Here is a 22,050-nt window from a genome sequence, read left to right as displayed (position 1 = left end):
GAATGAAAAAGAGTTCATGCCGAAACCTGCAGACTTGAATCTCACTTCAGAAACACAATCCATCACAGTCAGTATTTAGTCTCTGTTATTTGATGTTATCTCATCGTCACGTGTTCCACTTTGGAGCTCCTTCAACCCCTGGTTTGATAGATCACCTTTGATATTCGTCAGCACCCAAGCAATATCATTTTATACCTTAACCCTTGATCTTTACATGAAATTACTTCTTGTCAACTCTACACATGTCTCAGCTTCTGTTTGCCACCTTAAAACCTTAACAAATTTCCTCTGACATGTACAAAAGCACATAAAATGTTTTATTGTTCTTTCTCTTCACTAAAATATTAAGCAGCTGTTTTATAAGATTTATTTGCGTGCAGGATTGAACAAAGCACATCTTATACTGAAGCACAATGGAGGTATTATTGTGTGAATACCTTTCCATTCTCACGACCCCAGACTTGAACCAAAGTCTTCAAGTCACTGAGCAAAGCAATAACAGTGGATACTGAAGAGACCTGAGCCTTGGAAGAGGCTGGCCATGTAATGAAAGCAGCATGAGAAACATTTACAGCCTTTCACTTCTTCAGCCTTATCCAGATGCTGTTAACACAGTGAAGCTTCAAGTCCCTTTGAATACAAGGACAGATTGAGATCCGTGAAATATGAAGAAATGCAACTTTTGATCGAGAGGTATTAGTTTCGTTTCGCACGTTTGTTAAATAGAACAGTTTTTTGATGTTCCAGATAAAAGAAAGACTGAATCACTAAAAATCAGTAAAATTGTGAACCGTGTGAGGCCACAGCAGCATCACACACTTTGAAACCACATCTCAAGTGATAAACAAAAACACGTGTTCCTTCCTGATATGAAGCATACGATTAGCATCAAAACAGATGAGGTCATGTCTACCAGAGCTATAAAAACAATTTTAATCCAAGTCACCTTCTGTGCCTTCATTTGGCCAAAATAGAGACGTGGCAATCACATTGACTCATAGTGTAAATTTATGTATTTCTGACTGGTTTTGATTTGACAGTGGTTGGACTAGGTTTAGGTGCATAAAAAACAGATTTGGATATGAAAACTAAAATGTACGGCCAGTGTGAAATTCACTTTAGATCAAACCATCTATTAATGTATTCTAAGAGGGCAGGTCGCCACGTTTTCTTCTCAGAAATATTTGATTCTAGGATTTATATCTCAGCCTGAGAGAGCCAAGAAAGAACTATATTGTTCTCCTTCACGCAGTCACCAGATGTGCTCGTGTGATTATTTTCTCATGTGGTGTCAGCATGTGTTTTGTTTTGAACGTCGGTTCACATGTAAGCAGATAAAAGTGACACTAAGTGTTGTAAGAAGTGGCTGGCTTTGTGCTGTGACACTTAAGAATGATGGCTCATCACTTACAGGGAAACAATTAGATGATGTAGGTGCTCAGACTCATCGGCGGCCAATCGTGCCTTGACCACCAGTCGCTGTCTGTTGTGGCAGAAGGCTAGACTCTACGTGGGTGTACATATTTCACTGGTGTATGTCTGCCACAGTTATACCAGACAGTGTGCACACATGTCGACAGCATTGGGATGAACAACATCTGAGCTTTACTAGTTTTCGAAAGAAAAAAATGAACAAGTTGTTGGAAGTGGTCCAGAAAAAAAGATTCTGTGACACTGAATCTGAGCACCTTTATACCGCGACTGATACGGTCCCCGATCCCACTTTATTTACACATTCTTTACATTCCTGTAAGTGTGTGTGTGTGTGTGTGTGTGTGTGTGTGTGTGTGTGTGTGTGTGTGTGTGTGTGCATCTAGTTGAGTCCCTCTCAGAGCAAATAACAGAACAGACAAAAAAAGCAGGTAGATGAGTACCAAAAGTGTTTCAATGCAGAAACGATTTAAACTGAAAGTCAATATTTTCTCTCCAAATCATATTGCATGTATTTCCAGCTTGGGCTTAAATGATTGATAAATGGAGCTATTGCCTATTATGTAATATGAATACAGTGTTTTGATATCGTTTGGTGTAGGATGGTTGGCGAGTTCTTTAAACTTGGCAAAAGCTTTCAAAATAAAACAAATTTGTAGTACGCTATGAGGCCAGTCAAAACTAGAATAAAGTATAACCTACCAAATGCGTAATAGAATACTTTTTATCTTATAATTACTATTTTACTTATCATTCTCTAAGCTGTTACATATTTCTTCGATTCTAGAATGGAGCAACTGTAATGTGATCCAATTACCCTCAGGCATCATTTAAGTATTTCTGACTCTAATTCAGATTTCTTAAATTAAAATCTGTGATTGATGTAGCTTCCAGCGATCCTGATCAGGCACAAAGATCCTTAGACTTATTACACGTAGCCAAAAGGAGCCACTGTTTCCCAGCGTACTGCGTTAAGTCGAGTCCCAGCAAAGCCCGGCCTTCATCCTCTAAGACTTCCTGAGGCTGTTTGGCTTCTTGTCAAGAATCTCCAGGCCCAAGTCTGTTTCATCTCCGTGTGGAAAGTGGATGAAGGGCTGACTGATGACCACTGTAAACAGCCTGGTTATGCAACGGTTGCTAACATCAGTCTGGTGTGGTGCAACACTCCTAAAAAGACTTAGACCTAAAAAGCACCTACAGGAAATGCTGTATTTTTAACATATAGAGATGTTTGTATCAAAAAGGAATGTGCGGCGAACCTCAGACGTTAACATGCTTTTTACACAACTATGAATTCAAAAAGGATTCATTGTGTAACACTACTATATTCCCATTACCTAAACTGCAAATAAAACTCATTTTTATGTGTGTGTTTCACTCATGTGAAGACTTTCATTATATCCAACGGCCTTACTTAAACCCTGCTGCTGGCCCATGCCCCATTACTCACTTGTAGGGCCGGTTATTGAAGCGTTTCTCGCTGGGGAAGCCATACATGCCACAGATGACCCTGCTGTTCATCTCCGTCCACTCTTCATTACAGATCTGTCTCCACTTGCCGCCGTCTTTCACCTCCAAAAAGCCCTCGGTGATGGGAACCCTCTTCCTTTGGGAATACGTGGCCCGGATCCTCACGTCCTCCACTTGCACCGTCAAACCCTGCAACACGGAGCAGAGGAAATGTTCCATCACTGCCTCACTGCCTCCGATATTATAGATAATATAGACATAGGTGGCCTCTGAAAGTAGATTTTAGGCCATCTGGATGGAGACAAATGTGCTAAACAACCATTCGACGGGATTCGACAGTCACTTTACAGCATCACTCAATAGATGGAATGAAAGTTTATTTTAAGTAGGCGTTCATGATCCTCGGGGAGACTTTGATGATTATGTGGCTTTTTCTCGCGATTTACATTTGTAGATTTAAGTGAAATATCGGAAAACAACTTTTGCACATATCAATGTCCCCTGCAGGAGGAAGTGTAATTCCATTGGTTATAACTTGACATTTAATTGAGCACCATCATCAGATCAGATATTTAATCAGTCCAATTTGGTTTCTGACAAGACCTGCACAACTAATCAGATTAACATCAACCTCTTAGTGGGAATTGGCAGATGAGCGTGCTTCCATGCTAAATTGACATGATGATAGACATAGGAAACAATACACCTGCTTAGCATCAGCATGTTAACATGTTCAGTGAACGCACACATGTGGATGTTATGGTGCTTTGAGACACAAAGCAATTCAAAGTGCTTTTCAGAGGCTTAAAATAATTGCAAACATTTACATTAAGACAGTATAATTGCATTTAAAGACAATATAAAAAAGCAAATGAATAGTTACAGATTAAAAAGAGGTTACATAAGTAATTTATCGGTGCCTTTGACAGTGGTTCAGAGTTTTAGTGATTCATGGTGTAGGTAGATTGATGGTGGATCATATCAGACTATAGATTGTAACAAGAAAAAACATATTCTTTTACTTGGAACCATCCTTCATTACATCAGTAATGTCTCCAGTGATAAATTTGTTTTCATGCTAAACATGCCAAATAGAACAAGTGGAGCCAAAGGAAATTCTTTATATTCCCAGGTGCAGAAATATCTGTGCTCCCATGCATATCATGTTCCAGTGGAGGCTTTTTCTGTGATTCCCCCTAACGTGTTTCCAAGAACCTTCAGTGCAACATTACATTCAACACACTGAAATGTAACGTGATGTTTCCGTTAAACTAAGTCACTCAAATCCATCAGTTACATTTTTCTAAAAGACAACCATGACTACTCTGGACATGTACAGCTTCCACTTAATAAATTGTGAATACTATACAGCCTATATGAATAATAAAGGGAGATGGCTTTCTGGTCAAATACAGGAGTGTTACAGATAAAAGGAAAAGAAAAGAAATTCCACTCCAAACTATTAGGAACGGGAACATTTTGCACATCTGCTACAAAATACACAAAGTCCAGCTGAAAAATCGAATGATAAGATCTGTGTTTAAACTTGTTAAGTGTTGGTGAGAGGCCCGAGCAGGGCAGATGAATGTCTGGAATTTTCTTTTTCCTTTTCTTCCATCTTTGCAGAAGGATTTGGAGAAGACATTTAAAAGTCAGTAGGGAGTTTGTTGACAGCGTACTTTACAACAGAAACCCGTCAAACCCAGCTAGTAGTGTTTTGGTTACCTGCGTCCTAAAAAGTGGTAATTCATCACTGTTTCATACTTGTTGCTGGATATTCAAATATGAGGTGAAATGTATTATTGCCATTATTTTTACTGATGCAACAGTGAACCAAGAATCAGAAACAGATCAGTGAATTATCATCTTTTCCCTAAGTTCTCATCTTTCAAGGGAGGTTAATAAATAAAATCAGAATCCAATTAAGTCTCATGTCAAATGAAGAGAGGTTGAAGAAAGAAGCCTTGTGGAGCTGAGTGCCCGACAGGGTTCAGGTTGGGGAGCGTGTCTGCGGGTGGTCCACAGGCTACTAAAGGGCTGTCAAGCCAGTTGGTCAGGCGGAGGGTCATCAAACATAGTTAGCATCATGTGTCCTGAAGACCCCTAAATCAGGAAGGAATGGTAACCTTTGACCTCCAGGGCTTTACGGGGAACCGGCTACCTAATAACAGAGCCATTGTTGATTTCCCTCATCGAGCCTAGAGCTGCAGTTGGTTCCTGGCTGGGTGTGACGTTACACTGTGGGCGCCAAAAAGAGCCAAAACTCTGAGCTACTTTGTGGTGTGCCAACACTGATCTCTGTAATTTTGTAACAGGAGGAACTTTAACTCTGCAAGAAAAAAAACATTCAGGCACGTCTCCTGGCAAATACTAAAGGCTTGCCCAGAGGGTGGTTTCCTGGGATGGCATCATCCTGAAAGAATGTTCAAGACTTCAGGACCTCTGAACACTTACGACGGCAGGAGGAGCCATGACTGAGTCAGACTGTTTCTACTGTGACCCCAGTGCTTCCACTGACCGCAGCGGTTAGAGCAGCAGAAAACCACTCGTTCAGGAGGAGATTCCTGCTGGTCGTATAGCATGACATAGTGTTTTCCATTAGTGCCCTGCAGTAAATGAAGGTGAGGAGATGTGATCATGATCAGGGGATCTGGTATTCTCGGTAACACTTCATTATTATTATGATTACACTGAAATGAACAAAATAAACTGAAACTTTTATGAATAGATTAACTTTTCTTCAATATAAAAGCAGAATGATGTACAGTTTATAACTTATGGTTTAACAAACATGAAGATAATACAAAAAAAAGAAACAAAGAGGACAAATGAAAATCATACTCATAAATTGATAAACTAAAGTATAACTGACACAGAACATGACAGTACAAGTATGTACGTACTGTGTATTTAGTATTTTCTCTGTTTTTACTTATTCTCTCTTGTGTCTTTAGTTTGTATGGCATGTCTATTTTTTTTTTTCTATTCTAATGGGAATCTACTGGTCGGCTTCCAACAGAATTTCATTGTATTGTACTGGTGCAGTGACAATAAAGTTATCTTATCTTACAGGTGAAGGCAGGTGGGAAGATTAAAATACCAGACAGGACAGGGAGGGTAAGAGGTGAGTATGAAATGGGGCACTGAGAAGGGTCTGACCAGTGTTGCATTTGGCTCAGACAGCGGAAACTGGAAATGTGAACGTGTGAGGCCGAAGAGACAGATACCCACAGCCGTGATCCGTCCAGCAGGCGTTTCCCCTCTAAACCCAAACCGCCAGACATAAACTCAGCAAAATCCTGTTTGGCCCAGCCCCAACCTCTTTTCTTCTTCAGGCAATGCTGGGAAATTATTACTAGAGAGCAAAGAAGGCGATAAGCTGTTTTACAATAATGAAAGACTGAGAATTTTAATGATATCACTTAGGAGATCTAGACTTTCCAATAAGAGGACTCTCAAAAATGTACGATGAAATCAATGGAAAGAAAATCTTTTCGGGGGAAATATGCTTCTCGGCTTCCATGCAGAGAGCTAGATGAGAACATTGATATCACTTAGGAAGTTACAGCCAGAAGATGGTTAGCTTAGCATCTCATGAAGGGATCTGGATGTGTGCTAGAGAAAGTGCTGCACATGAAATGAATGGGTGCATGGCAAAAACTGTACTGTAACTAGTCATGAAAACTAGGAAAGCTCAATATAAATACAGACCATTCATCTAAAATATGGAACAATTTATGTAAGTATAGGTAATTTGCGTGTTTATCATCAGGATCAGTGCAGGGACAGAAACTCATTTGTAATGAATGCAGGTTTTCCATCCTGCAGGTCATCCTGAGGTTAACTCTCACCTGGATATTTCTATAAAGTTTCCTCATCTTACAGTCAGTCTCACCACTGTGTGACTGCACTGATTCATTCATTCTGTGGATTTGATCCAAATACTTTTATCCTGTTCAAATACAGTCATTCTTGTTCTTGTTTGTGAGTGGTAAAACATTCTTTATTTAGCCAGTTTGACCATTACTGAAACATTTCCAACAGGAAAGCAGACTTGTTTTTCTGACCAGGATCCCCCCGCCCCCCTCACAATGTACATGTGTGAACATTAGACTGTGGTCTAGCCAGTGTCTGACTAATGCTTCCCCTACTGAGCATTTCTTTTCCGTTTTACTCAGCTTTACCGCCCGGCTGCACGTTTGTCTACACGTGACCACAGACCCCCATCCGCTCGAAGCCCCACACTGCAAAGCTTGGCAGGGATGAATGATAATCATGCCACAGTTTAGATGAAAAGCAAGAGCACAGTGAGGCTCTTTGAAATGACTTTCACAGCCTAACTTCTGCCTCACCGGCCCCCAGTCTGCCTGACTGACGAAGTGCTGTGTGTGTGTGTGTGTGTGTGTGTGTGTGTGTGTGTGTGTGTGTGTGTGTGTGTGTGTGTGTGTGTGTGTGTGTGTGTGTGTGTGTGTGTGTGTGAGATGATTAACATCTGGAATATCTATTAGAGTGCACTGCTCCCATCATAGAAATTAAATCATTACAACAGGAAGACTAGACCCATACTCATCTCAGACTAATTTAATGATCATTACTTCATGACTGAAATATGTCTGCAAATTAACAGCATGACCTTGATTAGATTATTAATCAAATTAGAACAGTTTAAAGCATCATAGAAGGTGATGATTTCCAGAATCTGACATATTCTAACATTTGTTTTCTTGCTGAGCGTTTGATGTGACAATCAATACAACTCTCTGTATTTCTTTAAGAAGCCATAGCCAAGGGATGGTTAGCTCAGATTACAACTAGAGAATCAGCCTGGCTCCATCCGAGGGTTAAAAAATCCCCGACCAGCACCTCTAAAGCTCTTTAATCAAAAGGCTTCATCTTGTTTGCTGAGTATCTATAAACAGAAAAATGTAAAAGCAACAGTTCGGAGTTTCACAGAGGCTTATCTGCCCAATGTTTTCTTGTTGGAAGACAGTTCCTCCCTGGGCTCTTGTCACTGTGAGTTTGCCAGATGAACAGCTCACTGCTGATAATCCATAACATAAACCCCCATTAAACCGCAAGTTGCTGTTTTTACACTTAAGGGATCAAATTCACAAGATATAATGAGTTAAAATAAGCCTTAGAGATGCTAGAAGAGATATTACAGTTGGACAAAGCCAGGCTAGCTGTACCAGTTTTTATGCAATGCTAAGCTAGCTGGTGGTAACGTCACAGACAGTCATGAACTCTCAGAAAGAACATCCCAAAGTATATTTTCCAAAAAGTTGAATGGAAATTTAACTTATGTCACAACAATAAAAACAGTTAAAGTGTGACTTTTCTCTCTGAGCAGTGGCGGATCTAGGGTTTTTCTAAATTAGGGGCCATAAAGGGGCCATTTATATGTCCAACATCCATGCACAATTCATGATTTGGAAATTGTTTCTTGTTTAAGCAAGTTGTGTATTTCAAAAAAGCTTAGATAATAAAAATTCTTAACAAATTGTAATATTTATTGTTAGCATAGTTAGTGAGTGACTACTGACAACACAGGGGCACTTTAGGGGCCAATCGGATTTCAGATGGGGCCAGTGCCCCCCTGGCCCTGCTCCTGGATCCACCCCTGTCTCTGAAACATTATTTTCAAGTGAATCATGAGCACCATTATCTTAGCTGAAAATCTCTTTTTGTGTCATATCTATACTTAGTCTTGACTAAGACAATATGTGCAGTGCTCATACAATAAATCACATCTACTGACAATAAGGGTCAGGACTTTTGGCACTGTGCAGTCGAGAGGAGGGCTGAGGCCCCAGAGGGATCCAGCTGCTGAACATGTGGTGGATCTGTCTACTTCTCTATCCATAAGAGAGAGCAACTGGCTCCTGCCTCCTGACATGCATCAACCTTTTCTCCCTTCGATCAGACTCCTCCTCACGAACCTCTCGCATACATCATGCAGGAGGCTAACCCACTGTCTCCAGTTTCTTTTTTTTGCTGTATAGCACAGAATGTGAGGCGCTGAAATTCTTGTAAGAGGACACCATCGTGCCTCACGGAGACGTGCAGCCTTTGGCGTGCAAAGAATCAAAAGCCGTTTAACCGCTGCATTCTGTTGTTCCAAGTGGCTTCTGACGTCTTTGTGTTGATTTAAGATCCAAGTGTTTGGTGGAAGTAAACACGCTCAATGGTCTGGTGCGCAACTGCAGCTGCTTTTTGTGCAGATGTTTTCTCGACCCTTCAGGAGGAAGACAGAAGATGAACTCATCAAGTATTGTCCCGTGCTTGTAATGATGTACGAGGTTCTGAAAGCAGCAGCGGGATGATCTCTGTACATGAACAATGCTAAATTTATCTGCATTGGTTTGTGAACAAACAAACAAAACGTGACACGAATGGGCTTATGTGAGTTCCCACTGTAAATCTCTCTTCTTCAGGGGACAATGTGAAATGCAAGTACACGGCAATGCCACACAGTAACAAACATGGTGGAGTAGCTCTAATCAAACTTAACCATGAAGCTATAATTATGCTCAAATGACACAGTATACTCTTACATAAACATCTAGCATCGAGAGACTTGAACTTTCAGACATGTAACTTCTAATAAAGGAGACGTATCCAGCTGTGATCCTCTCAACATCGTGACACATGCAGCAAGCTGTTCCGTTATAAACAGCAGCAGAACCCAGCTGAGTTCATTAAACAGTCCCTGCTGACGGATAAACAAAGCTTCCTGTCATCCCAGTGTCTGGTTCTGATGTCAAATGCAAGTTTCCCTATTTACTGAGAGACTCAGGCCTCTGCTATGCACAAACACATAATAAATAAAGCAACTGTGCTGAATTTTCCAAAAGACAAACTCTCCTTCATGTACGAATACATAGATTCCAGGCAGTGTTGCTGAAGCATTGAAGCTTTTTGAAATAATCGAGATTATCCATGGTAAGGATTCAGTCACAGAGGAATGCAAGTTCTGTTGTGTTAAAAAGCGTTACGCAACCAGCACAGACAGGTTGTCATGGTGAGAGCAGGAGGAATCTGGTCAGATCAGTAGCAGACTGAGATATGCATGGACATTACAGAGGTTAAATGACCGCTCGGATTTGGACTGAGTGAGAAAAACACTTTCAGCAATATGACGTAGATTTTCTGCTCACGCCCTACGACTGTTTTAGTCGTGCCTATACAACACATCTTTGATTGATCGGCTAAAATTTGAGACGTGCAAGTTGTGCCAGCGGAAGCTGCTGTTTTCATTAATGACAGACTGATGTTTTCAGCAGACTATCATTTGTGGTCAAAGCTCAACTTGCCAGAGTGAGTTGTTATGGTCTTATCTTCACTTATTCCCATACACTGTAAAATTGCCTCATGATGTATCCCTCACAAAAACAAGATAATTACAGTTTGAAGCAACTTTATGACCCAGAAATACTTAAAGAATACCTACTTTACGTATAATTCAAATTGCAATTCCAATTTTATCGACAAATTCACGTATATCACATCAAAATTAATCAACAAATCACTGACAACACAAGTTACATTTTGGGATGATGTGCTGGAAACTTCTTCATGCACCAGTTTTTTGAACGTTTAAAATAATTCATATTCATGAAGACACTGACTGCTTCACTCTTTCACTTTTTACCGTTACTTAGACTATAGTACACTCATGGTTAGGGTGTTAACTTTTCAGGTTCAGCACAGCATCTCGATTCATGCTGTGAATAAACAGATTGAAGGAACAGAGCCGCCCGCTGACGTCAGCCCATGCATGGTTAAAGTTGTATGGCTTCAGCCAGACCATGGAAATATTTACAGGGTGGGGGACTGAACTGAAGTAACTCCCCAGAGACCCTAAATACACTCTACATATAAGGAACAAGAGGGTGCTGCTTATGGACATGACCTGGAAAATAAAAATCCTGAAATGGTTTCAGTGGTGCTTTCATTGCCATGACTCAGCTAGAAAGTTACACAAGTATTTCAGGTGAACTCCTCAGGCTTGTCGTCTAAAATGAATCCAGTGAAAACACAGTCACAGTTCTGGCTGTTGTAGAGATGGGTCATTCAGCAGAATCTACCACCCTACATCTAGTATACATAAAAATAAAACTGTAAAACCAAAGCAGTAAAAATATTAACATCGACTGTTTTGTTAGCTGCCAAAGAAATGTTGCTTCATCAGTGTCAGTCTGGTTTTAATAGAGAAGCCCTCTGTGGCAGTGTGTTTCCAATGACTTGTTCTCAGACAAGCTAAAGGAATGCCGCTATCCTCATTTCTCCCTCTGTCTCACAGTCACAGACCCACACTGACTTTCCATCCGGCACAGAGGCGTTCCGAGACAGGATGGTCTTCCCCCTCTCTGAGTCATGGCTGCAGAGTGGGCCGGGGTCCGCTGAGGGCTGGTGATAGACGAATAGCAGCCTGGCAAAGTCATCAGTGGAAATGGTGGAGTGGAAAGCTCAACGTTATTCGCTGACTAGTGGATTATGTCACCGGCCTGATTTCACTGCAGATGTGACTACCTGCACGTCTTGTCCAGACAGACGGATTTAATATCCATAAGGACATTTTCGTTACTGGTTGTATCCATTTCATCGTAAAGATCATAAAATACTGGAGCCAGTTTCAGCAGCTGTTCATAAGTTCTTATTAACTTTGGTTAATAAGAACTTTACAAGAAGTGTTTACCACATTGAAATAAAATGCAAACATACTAGATCATATGGAGACACTAATGTTAGTAAATATTTATGCCTACATAACTGTCAGTTGTAACTTTTTAGCTGCTTAACTAACAAAATAATGTTACCTTGCTAATATATTACCAGAGCACTAGCAGTATAAGAATATTGGCGATACGTCTGACCTGGCTCTTGCGTAAAATACTCTTTAATAACGATAAAAACAAGAATATTTATAAAAAACTAAAAATATACCTCAAATTAGTAAACATTCTCCCAGTCACCATTAGAGTGAAGGAGCCAATAACGGATAAATATATATATATATATATATATATATATATGGAATATTTCCACACATATTCAAAATTGTATCAATGCTACTAACACGGACACGTTTGTTTCTATGCAGTATACATATAAACAACAAGTCACACCTACAGTAAGTTTTATATATTGTTTGGTCACCTAAACTGTATTTTTATATTTGTGTTACAGTTTGTGAGTTACTGTTACTGTTGAAGCTACTTAGTTTTAATTGGTCATTACTAGTCTGAACAGGCCAAGACAGTCATGTTTTAATGGTGCAGTCTGATAAAAGTAACCACTGGTTTGAAATTAACTTGTAGTTACTAAGAAAATATGAAAGACTTCATCCACAAACTTGTCTGACTCACAAATACATTTATGAAGAGTTGCTGCCACCCTGTTCTGACCTGTACGTTGGTGTTCAGTCGCTGTGTTGGAGCGAGGGTATGAAAGTTAGTCAGTGAACCAAGATGACTGATATTTCCTCCCATAATCAGTTTATCTGTATTTTCTTTGGGAGAAGTTATCCTCAACACTGTAGAGACTATGTTTTAATGCAGTGAAATAGTGTTCCTCTTATAATCGACAGACAGACAACAGACATATTCAGTCTGGAAAGTTGGCAGGACTTGAAGAGCACATTGTACTTGAAGCTCTTTGGAATGGTGCACTATCATAAGGATTTTCTTTCATCCCGAGCCTGTCCTCTTCTTTTTTTATTGCGAACATCTGTTCAGGTTGCATGTGTGTACTTGAACCATGTGTGAATGTAGGTAGTAGCTGGCTGGAAGTGATCCCACCCTGGTGTTAGATTAGTGTGACATGGACCTACACGTGCAGGTTTTGATTGTTTAGACATAAGTGTGTTGATCAATGCGAACCCACCTCGTCACCATGGGCCTGGTTCCGGATGAACTTGAAGCCTGGAATGCGCTTCTGGTTGCACACCACCCCGACATCCTCCGAATGTTTGCAGTCAGACACTCCAAAGCCGTTGGACTCACACTGAGCCAGACTCTTCTCTCCACCAGTGCAGTGCACGTTGTCGAGCCAGATACGGCCTGGAGCGAAGAGGAGCAGAGTTATATATGAACATGATGTATGTGACACGTACTCTGATGAAGGTGAAGGGTTTCTGGTAGAAGACTCAACAAGTTTTGGGGATGTTTAAGCATATATTAACTGTGAGGAGTTTTGTCTCATGTAATCTTATAATCTTTGGACTTTTTCCTGTAGGTCAAATGAAATGAGCAATGACATTTTTTTCCTACATCCACCCCCTGATCTGAATTTACTGGATTCTTCCTTGAGTCATGTCCTACACAAACTTTATCGGAAATCGGTTGAGTTGTTTTTGCGTAATCCTACTAACGAACAGGCAATCACAGAAACGCAGACAAAAACATAAGGTGAGAATAAAATGTGATATTCTGTACTTAAGGTTGTGTATTCTATATTACAATGTGAGTGTCATCCTTGTTATGGCAGGGCTGATGCTGCACTCTCCACTGAGCAACATGTTGACACAATCCCTGTCCCTTTCCCTGACAGAGGATTTCTTCATTAGAAAAGTCAAATGAAAGAGTGCTTTCAATATTGCACCTTGACCGTCTTAAGCCGTGTGTCACACCCCATCGATAGTTCAGCATTTCCACTGAAGCCTCGTCACAGAGACAGTAGACCTACTCACGTGGAGATGTGTTTGGTCTCCACCATAACCTGACGCATTTTTTCAGCCAAATCCTGGCCAAAGAATGTTGTCACGGCTGAAGCGGAAGCATGGAAACCCCAACAACTGTGGCCATGGAAACCACCTACGGATCGCTCCTCTGACAGTCTCAACACGCTGCAGAGGAACATCCTGATCATACCAAGAAAGTGACTGAATGTTATACGGTCACGTAGCCTCCTCCTGGCAGCAGATTATTACCTCTGGAACATTTTTTCAAAATAGGAGCCAAGTTTCCTGCTGGTGATTTACTGCAGAGAGTCCACGTGAGAGCCAGCCTGGTCTCAGTGCACCTCTGGCGAAACAAACATTCTGAATAGCCAGTTGTAATTGTTTGGGATTGTTGTGTTAATACCATCATTTGCAAGCTGGTGAAAGGTGCAGGGAGAACAGCTTGCAGGGTGCCATTTATTTTCAAATTGAGCTTTTATTGGCATTTTGAGTCAACCACGAAACCTATACTCAAAATTATAGCAAACTGGAACAGAGCACAGTTTTCCTAAGTGGATCTGAATAAATGTGAATTTATGATGTTATCAACTGAGTTGGCAAAGTACAGCTGTGCAAAGGCTGCTGGGAATCGGATTAACAACCAGGCAGGAAAATCACTGCATCCAAAAGGGAGATGTCCTAGTACTTGTTTTGTAGTTATGTCTTCAATTGAAAACATGTGATGGTCTCTTTCAACAGTCCCCATGATGATGGGAAAAAGCTCTTGATCCCTTTTACAGCCATGTGTCTCTACAAACAACAAGGAAACACATGCACACAGCCTCAAACCCTCCTCTCTAAACCATTCTCCTATAAACTAATTTGAATCTATTTGTCAGAATAAAGAGGAACCCTCCTCAAAATGGCACACTAATTTTCTGCAAACGTTTTAGGTGAAAATTCAACTTTAATCTTTAGGAACGCTGGAGGGTCACGCCCTGACCACATCCCCAAAAGCCTCCATCTCTACATTCCTACATCACATTCAGTGCAAACATTTTCCTCTCTGCACAGACAGGCCATACATATACATCAAACTGTTTTGGTGCTACTCATAAAATGGTATTTGCATGCAACATTACATGCATGGAGCCTATTAGGTCATAAACGTAATTCTTGAATAATGACTCTGGTGCTTTGGGAAGTAAACAGCCAAGTTAATTACTTCACTGTTGAGGTGGATGGCTGGATGTGGCCGAGACCCAGTGGTAAAACGTGCCTTTAACAAGGGACACTGTTTTAATTAACACCAACTTACTCATACATGTACACCACCAGCAGCTACAGCTTTGACACAGTTGGAAATCTCATCAGGGTTGTTGTTTTTACAGTGACGGAGAAATTCACATGAGATAAAGAAAAAGGAGATGAGATTATGTCTCATGTGTGTTTTTTGATTATGTGTGTATGTGTCTGGCTTACACACCCAGTGTTTCCAGTCTTAACCCCCGACCCAACCCTGATGCTACTTCATGAACTGATTGGCGTCTCTCACGTCTCCTCTAATGTGGAAACCAGTGCCTCAGGTTATTAGCAGTCAGACAGGGGGAAACGTGTATCTCATTCAAAGATGTTTTTTTCCATGGAACATATGAAACAGTATGAAGAGACATACTGCGTTTGAATGTGTGTGGTTGGCTGATTGGCAGTTTGCAGAGATAACCAACCATTAACCCTCATATCAGGTCTTAAACAGCTGAAGAACGTGGGTTTGAGATGAAATTTCAAGGTTTTTGATTTGATAAAACATATGGGTTTTACATCAAATTTTGGGAAACCAACATAATACGACTTTTTCTTACCTTCTCCTCTTCCAAACTTGGCCGAGGGCGACCAGGACGCTGCGTCCATGAAGCCAAGCTCTCTGCACACCACGTGGGCAGTGTAGATGGAGAAGTCGTCATCGCACACTGTCCCCCACTCTCCATTGTAGAAAACCTCCACCCGACCCTCGTAGTGTTTCCGCTTCTCCCCAGCGAGACGGAGCTGGATCACAGGTGTGCCAGAGTCTGACTGGGCATTGCACAGCGCACACATGTACAGCAAAGAGAACAAGGCACCTGGGTGCAGCATGATGCAGGAGGATGGAGGAGAATCTAAAAAGAAGATGATGAGACAAATGACTGTCAGAGGCTGTTTCAAGCAGCTGTGATGCTGAACTCAACATTACTCTTGATGATACATCTACCAAGGAGGATATGTTTTCACCCCTTTCTGTTTGTTCGTTTGTTTGTCTATAAGCAAAATTACGCAAAACCACAAGAATAATTATCAATGTTCTTGTGGAAAGATTTGATAGGTTTCAGGGTAGAACCCATTAAATCTTTACTGCAGACCCGGATCTGGGGGTGGACCCAGGAGATCTTTTATTACTTTCTTTAACACTGTGAGATAAGTTGTTTTTTTGACATTTCAATTGATTTCCCACTGAACAATTCATGGATCTGGCATGCATGGAGCTTCGTCAATAAGCTAAGACTTTTTATTACAAAATCCTGCACAGCTACAGTTTGGTTTGGCTATCATAAGGTTACCAGAGACCCTCACTGGCCTCCATACACCACATATATAAGTTTGAGGATCAGTAAAAAATATGAAACTGCATTTGACTGCCAATAAGGGAGAGAAGAAGTGGGATTTGGGTGAGAATGGACATTTGGTTTGCTGAGACAAGGATTCCTGCCTCTGTCTTTCTGACAGCCTAATGAGGAGCAAATGTGGGCCTCCACTGGGTGGGTGCTGCCCCTCTCACTTATCTACTGATCTCTGCCCGAAGGCTGCACAACTGAGAAGGAAAGTGAACTCCACATCGATATTTCACGGCAGACCATGAAAGTGTCAACGGACAGACCAAAAGCCCTCGGGGAGGAATGTTCCTGGAGTTAAATGAGGGGAGGACGACAGTGAAAGTAAGGAGACCTCCAGGTCTGTGGTGTGAGGAGGGAGAAGGAGGATGAGGACGGGGGAGGACGGGGTGCTTTCCAAGTTGACGTCATAGTAACAGCCAACAAACTGCAGAACGCAGGGGCTTGACAAAACACCCCTGGTGTACACACTCAATAAACCGTTAGACGTCACTTGTGATCCTCCGGTGAAAAACATCTGGTTTATTTCGCCATGAGAGGAACAAGTTCAGCAGGAGCTGCTTTGATTTGGCCTTTTGAATTTCACTGACTATTCCAGAGTCCACTTATGAACACACACTGAACAAACATCATGTGTCACCTCAACAAACCCATCCATTGAAATTAACACTTCTCCTGAATATGCGTTGTGTATGGTCTATGCTTCTTACAAAACCAGTGGAGATACACCCACTTCCTACAGAAACATTCAAGAACAATAAGACTAGAGGAGAGTCAGTGAAATCCAGCCAAGGACTGTCCAGTCAACTCGATAATCCAAAACCCCCAAATGATGAATTTATGGGTTTCTCAGTCAAAGCCAGAGCTTTTTGTATTCCCTATTGTTCATGAGTGAAAACTACAAATCAGTCTTCAAGTTACTGTTAAACCAGAATGGCCCAGTTCCAAATATCCACAGTGAGTGAGAAAAGGACAGAGCTCAGAGGAGTCCTCCTTCTTCTGGATATCCAGACACATATAAAATAAGAATACTGTCCCTCTCTTCTGCATTTGGGTAAATAATGCATTGCAACAATACAAAACATTAGTAGCTCCTGTTTAGATCAGGCTCACTTTAAATGGGTGTAACTCTTGTTTGTTAAACAACTACAGGAGATAAAGTGACAGCAAACTACTTTTTACAGTGGTAAATGATATAAATATTCCTCCTGTTTAAGTTCCAAGTCATGCAGAGGGGACAAAGAAAGAGAACTATGCAGTTTACAGAGAGTCTCATGTTTCAAGAAAAAGTTTCAAAGATTCCTGCACGTGCGGATCAGATCATCCAATGAGAAGTGGTCTATCCTGACACGAAGAGGAACACTTACCTTTACAGACGGAGAACAGGCGGCTCGGTCCTCCACACACACACACCTTCAGTTTTCGGAGCTGCAGCAGAGGATGAGTTATGCAGCAGAACTTCTTCTTCTCTTCTCCTCCTCTGGCTCTTCTCTTTTTCTCCTCTCGCTGCTGCCAGCGCGCTCCCGTCCCACTCATCACCGCGGCCAGCAGCCAATCAGCGGCAGCCTCAGCATCCTGGACCCGCCCCCTCCGTCCCGGTCACCATGGGTTACAAAAACACTGCTCGAGCTGGAAAGACCCTGGACCCGGATCTGTGGATTGTGGGAACCCCCCCCCCTCATAACTCCAGAGAGGTCAATAACTTATTGTCACTGATTATAGGCATATCATTAAATCATATTTGATTTATTAACTGTTCACTTGGCCAAACTGAAGATGCATTTTTTTTATTATACCATCCAACACAGACCCAACTTCTCAAAATGTCTTCTCGGTGTAACAGAGACAAAATGCACTTAAATGTTTTTAATTTGTATTTTTAAAATGTATTTATAATGAAATGATTTTGTGAATTTTATCACTGTGCTGTTTTTCATTGCTGTGTTATTCAGTGACTGTCTGGAAACTGGACAGTTTTAGTTGAATTTATCATTTTTGAACACACAGTTTTGTTTTGCAGGTGCAAAGAAACACCAGAAGGCAAATACCGGGATTTATATTGTCCTCTGCCGGGGCCATTAGTGGAGAGCAGTCCTCTGAGTCGTCGCCTGTCTTTGCCTAAAGCAGCAGAAGAGAAATTTGGCGATACTTGGGCTCCAGGAGTGTATCTGTAAAGTTTGGTCAAGCTATGTTTTGATAGTTGTTAAAATGACGAGTGTCATTTACAGTATACAGGACTTAAATGTTAGTGAAGGCTAGTTAAGGTGAATTTCTCTCTTGGCAAAGTAAGGACGACCATTTCCATCAAACAACACCAAAGTCAAGTCCACTCCCTTTCTTTCCATCATAAAATGAATGACAGACCAAGTAATAAGTGATAAAAATAAATAAATAAAAAGAAAACATTTAGAATAACCAGGTCTTCATTCAAATCCAAAGCACAACAAGCAGGAAATATTAGTTAAATGTAAGAAAAGAAACTATCCAGATTATATCTATGAGTGATCCCTCTCACCCTTCAGTAAACCCTACATGTCTAAGCCTCCTCATTGACAATGATGTTGAGTAACTGATCTGTCAGAATAAACTGAAGCTGATCTGTTAGGATAAGATCCCATCAAGACCAGAGCTGTGCTATTTTCCTGTGGTTTCTGAGGACTCCACCATGTGGTGAGAAGGTGCTGATCCAGGGATGTTGCAGACTGAATAATTAAATAGACACGGCTTCAGAAAAATACTTCCATATTGTGTACAATTTAAAACATATTCACAAACATACATGTCTTGAATTTACAGCTATAGGTGAAGTAAAATCTAAGCCCAAACTTTGCACTTCTGTCTTTCCAACTATCATATAATTGCACATGAATCTTTATTCGCTTCTTGATGTTTATGCCCTAATAACTTACATTTCAGCATATATCCAAGTTGTTATGGTTTTTCGGAGCCAAACATTAAATCTTCTTCAGATTGTGTAACATTATTACATTTGAGGTTTTTATTATTATCATTTTGCAGATGTTGTAAAGCAGGACACACGTTGATGAGCACATTAACCATCTTTGCTCTTTTTCATCTGTTCTTTTTCATTGCTTTTTCATACAATAACCTTTAATCCCACATTTAAGACAGTGTGAGTTAATCCTTCATTATTCTCAAACAATAAATCACTTAAACATTGTACTCTAAGAAGTATCTTATTATGGCTAGTTACCACATTTGGTCTGAGTGAACATCACTAAGTTACATCAGAAAGTAATATCAGTGGGCAGTCTACTCTATGCATAAACAGCTAAAAATATATTAAACAAAGAGTTACTTATATACTACTTAAATAGTCCTTCTCTGGCCCAGGGGAGCAGGAAGCAGGTGGTCTTCATGGTCAGATTGAAACAGAACAGGGGAGTGTTCAAACATACTGCAGTGCTGGCCACAGTTAGTAACTCAACTTCCTTAGTGCCATTTCACAATCTACAGTATAACAATGTCATCACATCCTAAATAAATACTATAATGGTTCCTTACAAATGAATAGACCATGCCACATGGGCGAAGATAGACTGTTTTGTTGATGTATTTATGGACACATTGTTATGACTGTTAAATTTGACTGCTGGATGAAACTGCCGGCTCCTGACAAACCAAACACCACAAATGACATGTCTGTAAAAAGTAACAGTGGGAAGAGCATGAAAACTGGCTCCTCTGTATAGGACTGAGCAACATCTGTCTGGATTTACTTCTGTTTATGTTCATCTCTGGTTTGTCGTGCACAGCTGAAATGATTCAGGCAGAGGAGGACAGTGGCATCATATTAAATCTTTTAAACCATTTATTCAGGAATGCACAAAATAATCTGAGTATATTCTTATTAATTCTTCAAGTTTACAAATATTAGCAATGGAATTCAGAATATTCTTTTCATAAAGTATAAAATTCACGCATATTATAATGTAACAATGGGTTTGCATTGAAAACCACCTTCACTGTAACACCAACACAACTGGACAAGGTCACACTGAAACCCAACTCGGTTTACACAGACATTTTACAACTGATTGTGCTCACATGAAATAAGGTTTCTATACAAAAACCTGTCTTTTATATATGATACATGTCTGAGTGATATCTGACCAGAGGATGTTCAGTGGAGATATGATCATAAACTGCCCCCAAATCACAGACCTTTACCATAAAAGTAATGTCGTCCATCTTGTGCACACATGAATCATTGTTTTTTAACTGCAGGTAAAACATTATAACTGTAAACCCATGCTGACTCACTGTTGTACTTTAGTCCTAGAAATATACATTTTGGCAACAGACTTTGGAAACAATGAGGTGGGACAAACTTTCTTTTACATAATAAACAAAATAAAGGCACACTAGCAACATGTGAGCTCACACATAAAATATCAATACGATCCAAATATATCTACATGGCAGCGTCAGACTGTGCTTTTCCACACTCGAATGCAGAGCGAGAGAAAATTAATCTTGGCACATGGTTCATTATTAAGAATAATAAGCAAAGTTTTACTACTTGAAACTTTCATCTTCACCCATCATCAAACTCCCATCAAATGAAGATATTATATAGCTGAGTGAAAGGTTTGAGCTTCATAAGTGCTCCTGAAATTTCCCGATCCCAATCCCCGAGATGTAAAGGGGTCAAATGTATAAGATGTGAAATCATTGTGGTTTCACTTCAAAATCTGTGAAACAATAATGATAAAATGTAAAAGGCAATTTATAAAAATATCTGTCATATTACTTCCAGCTCATTTACTGATGATAGAAAATAAACAGCAGAGCAAAACTATCTGTATCACAAATGAAATACCATCAAATTTTAAACTTAATACACTCATTTTTTTCTTCCTGTATCAGATTTAACACTGTAGACCTTCTGTGGTCAAAAGTGTCTGTGCACATTTTCTTTCTCTTAGTTCCACATTATTTTCTACAGCTTTGTGTGAGAGAAGTTTGATAAAATGATGTTGGAAAATAAAGGAGAAGATGAAAATCATCACGACTAATCATTTAACCTCAAAATAATTAATTAAATCCTAAATAAAAGATCAACAAATCATAGCAGAAATATAATCACTTTACTTCTCCTTCAATATTATTAAAATACCCCTCATGATAACCTTGTGCTTCTTAAATTACACAGTAACATATATCTGCTTTTATATTTCATTCTGAAAATATTACGAGAAAGTGCAACCATATCTCAACCTGTATTTCAATAATCACCAATTATTTAAACATATGAGCTGACAAAGAGAACGCTGCGATGTCCTGTACAGAATTTACATCACTCGTAGGCCGATCAGTCTGTTCCCATTTTGGCGATCAGTTCATCGCAGATCTTGGTGAGCTCCTCGATCTCTTGATTCTGTGAGAGACAGACATAAGTTTTAGAAAATGATCTGACAGATCTTCCAGGACAGAACCAAGGACACGTCCCTGTAAAGGTACAATGAAAGTCTCTGAGTCTGTTGGCAGAGAAATGGTTTCCATGTACCTTGCAGAGCAGCCAATAAATAAACAGACTTTATCCAGTGTGCTTCATTTCAAACACTAATTAACTGAGCATACACAGTGGTATTTGGTAACACAGTTGTTTGGCTGACATCCATCAACAAAGTATAAAACATCCAACAACAAGCTTTTCTCCCCATCTAACTTCCAATGCATTGTGGTTTTAGTAAATGAAACACTGCACTCTAGTGTCCAATTCCATGTTGGCACATTTTTACGAGCGGTGCTCATTGCCTGCACATGTATAAAGACAATAAAAAACATGACTATATGACTATAATGAAGCAGCACAATTAA

At 40.2% G+C, this 22,050-nt stretch overlaps 2 protein-coding genes across 4 annotated transcripts in view; both read right to left on the bottom strand.

Moving 5' to 3' along the window:
* The window catches only part of loxl2a (lysyl oxidase-like 2a), a 30,527-nt gene extending 12,803 nt beyond the window's left edge, over nucleotides 1-17,724 (bottom strand). Inside the window, exons 1-4 of the mRNA XM_035152636.2 lie at nucleotides 17,574-17,724; nucleotides 15,424-15,717; nucleotides 12,787-12,962; nucleotides 2,882-3,090 (exon numbers count right to left, since the gene is read on the bottom strand). Coding sequence (XP_035008527.1) covers nucleotides 2,882-3,090; nucleotides 12,787-12,962; nucleotides 15,424-15,694 — 656 coding nt within the window. The 5' untranslated portion in view covers nucleotides 15,695-15,717; nucleotides 17,574-17,724. The remainder of the gene's footprint in view (nucleotides 1-2,881; nucleotides 3,091-12,786; nucleotides 12,963-15,423; nucleotides 15,718-17,573) is intronic.
* A 2,296-nt stretch (nucleotides 17,725-20,020) lies between these two features.
* Nucleotides 20,021-22,050, bottom strand: part of tacc1 (transforming, acidic coiled-coil containing protein 1) — a 30,216-nt gene continuing 28,186 nt past the window's right edge. For all 3 annotated transcript variants that reach the window (XM_035152629.2, XM_035152628.2, XM_035152627.2), the window contains exon 13: nucleotides 20,021-21,607. In XM_035152629.2, the coding sequence (XP_035008520.2) occupies nucleotides 21,542-21,607 (66 nt within the window). In that variant the 3' untranslated portion in view covers nucleotides 20,021-21,541. The remainder of the gene's footprint in view (nucleotides 21,608-22,050) is intronic.

This window comes from Hippoglossus stenolepis, chromosome 3 (assembly GCF_022539355.2).
Source record: "Hippoglossus stenolepis isolate QCI-W04-F060 chromosome 3, HSTE1.2, whole genome shotgun sequence".
NCBI classification, from domain to species: Eukaryota; Metazoa; Chordata; class Actinopteri; order Pleuronectiformes; family Pleuronectidae; genus Hippoglossus; species Hippoglossus stenolepis.
This window is presented reverse-complemented; position numbering and strand designations above follow the sequence as displayed.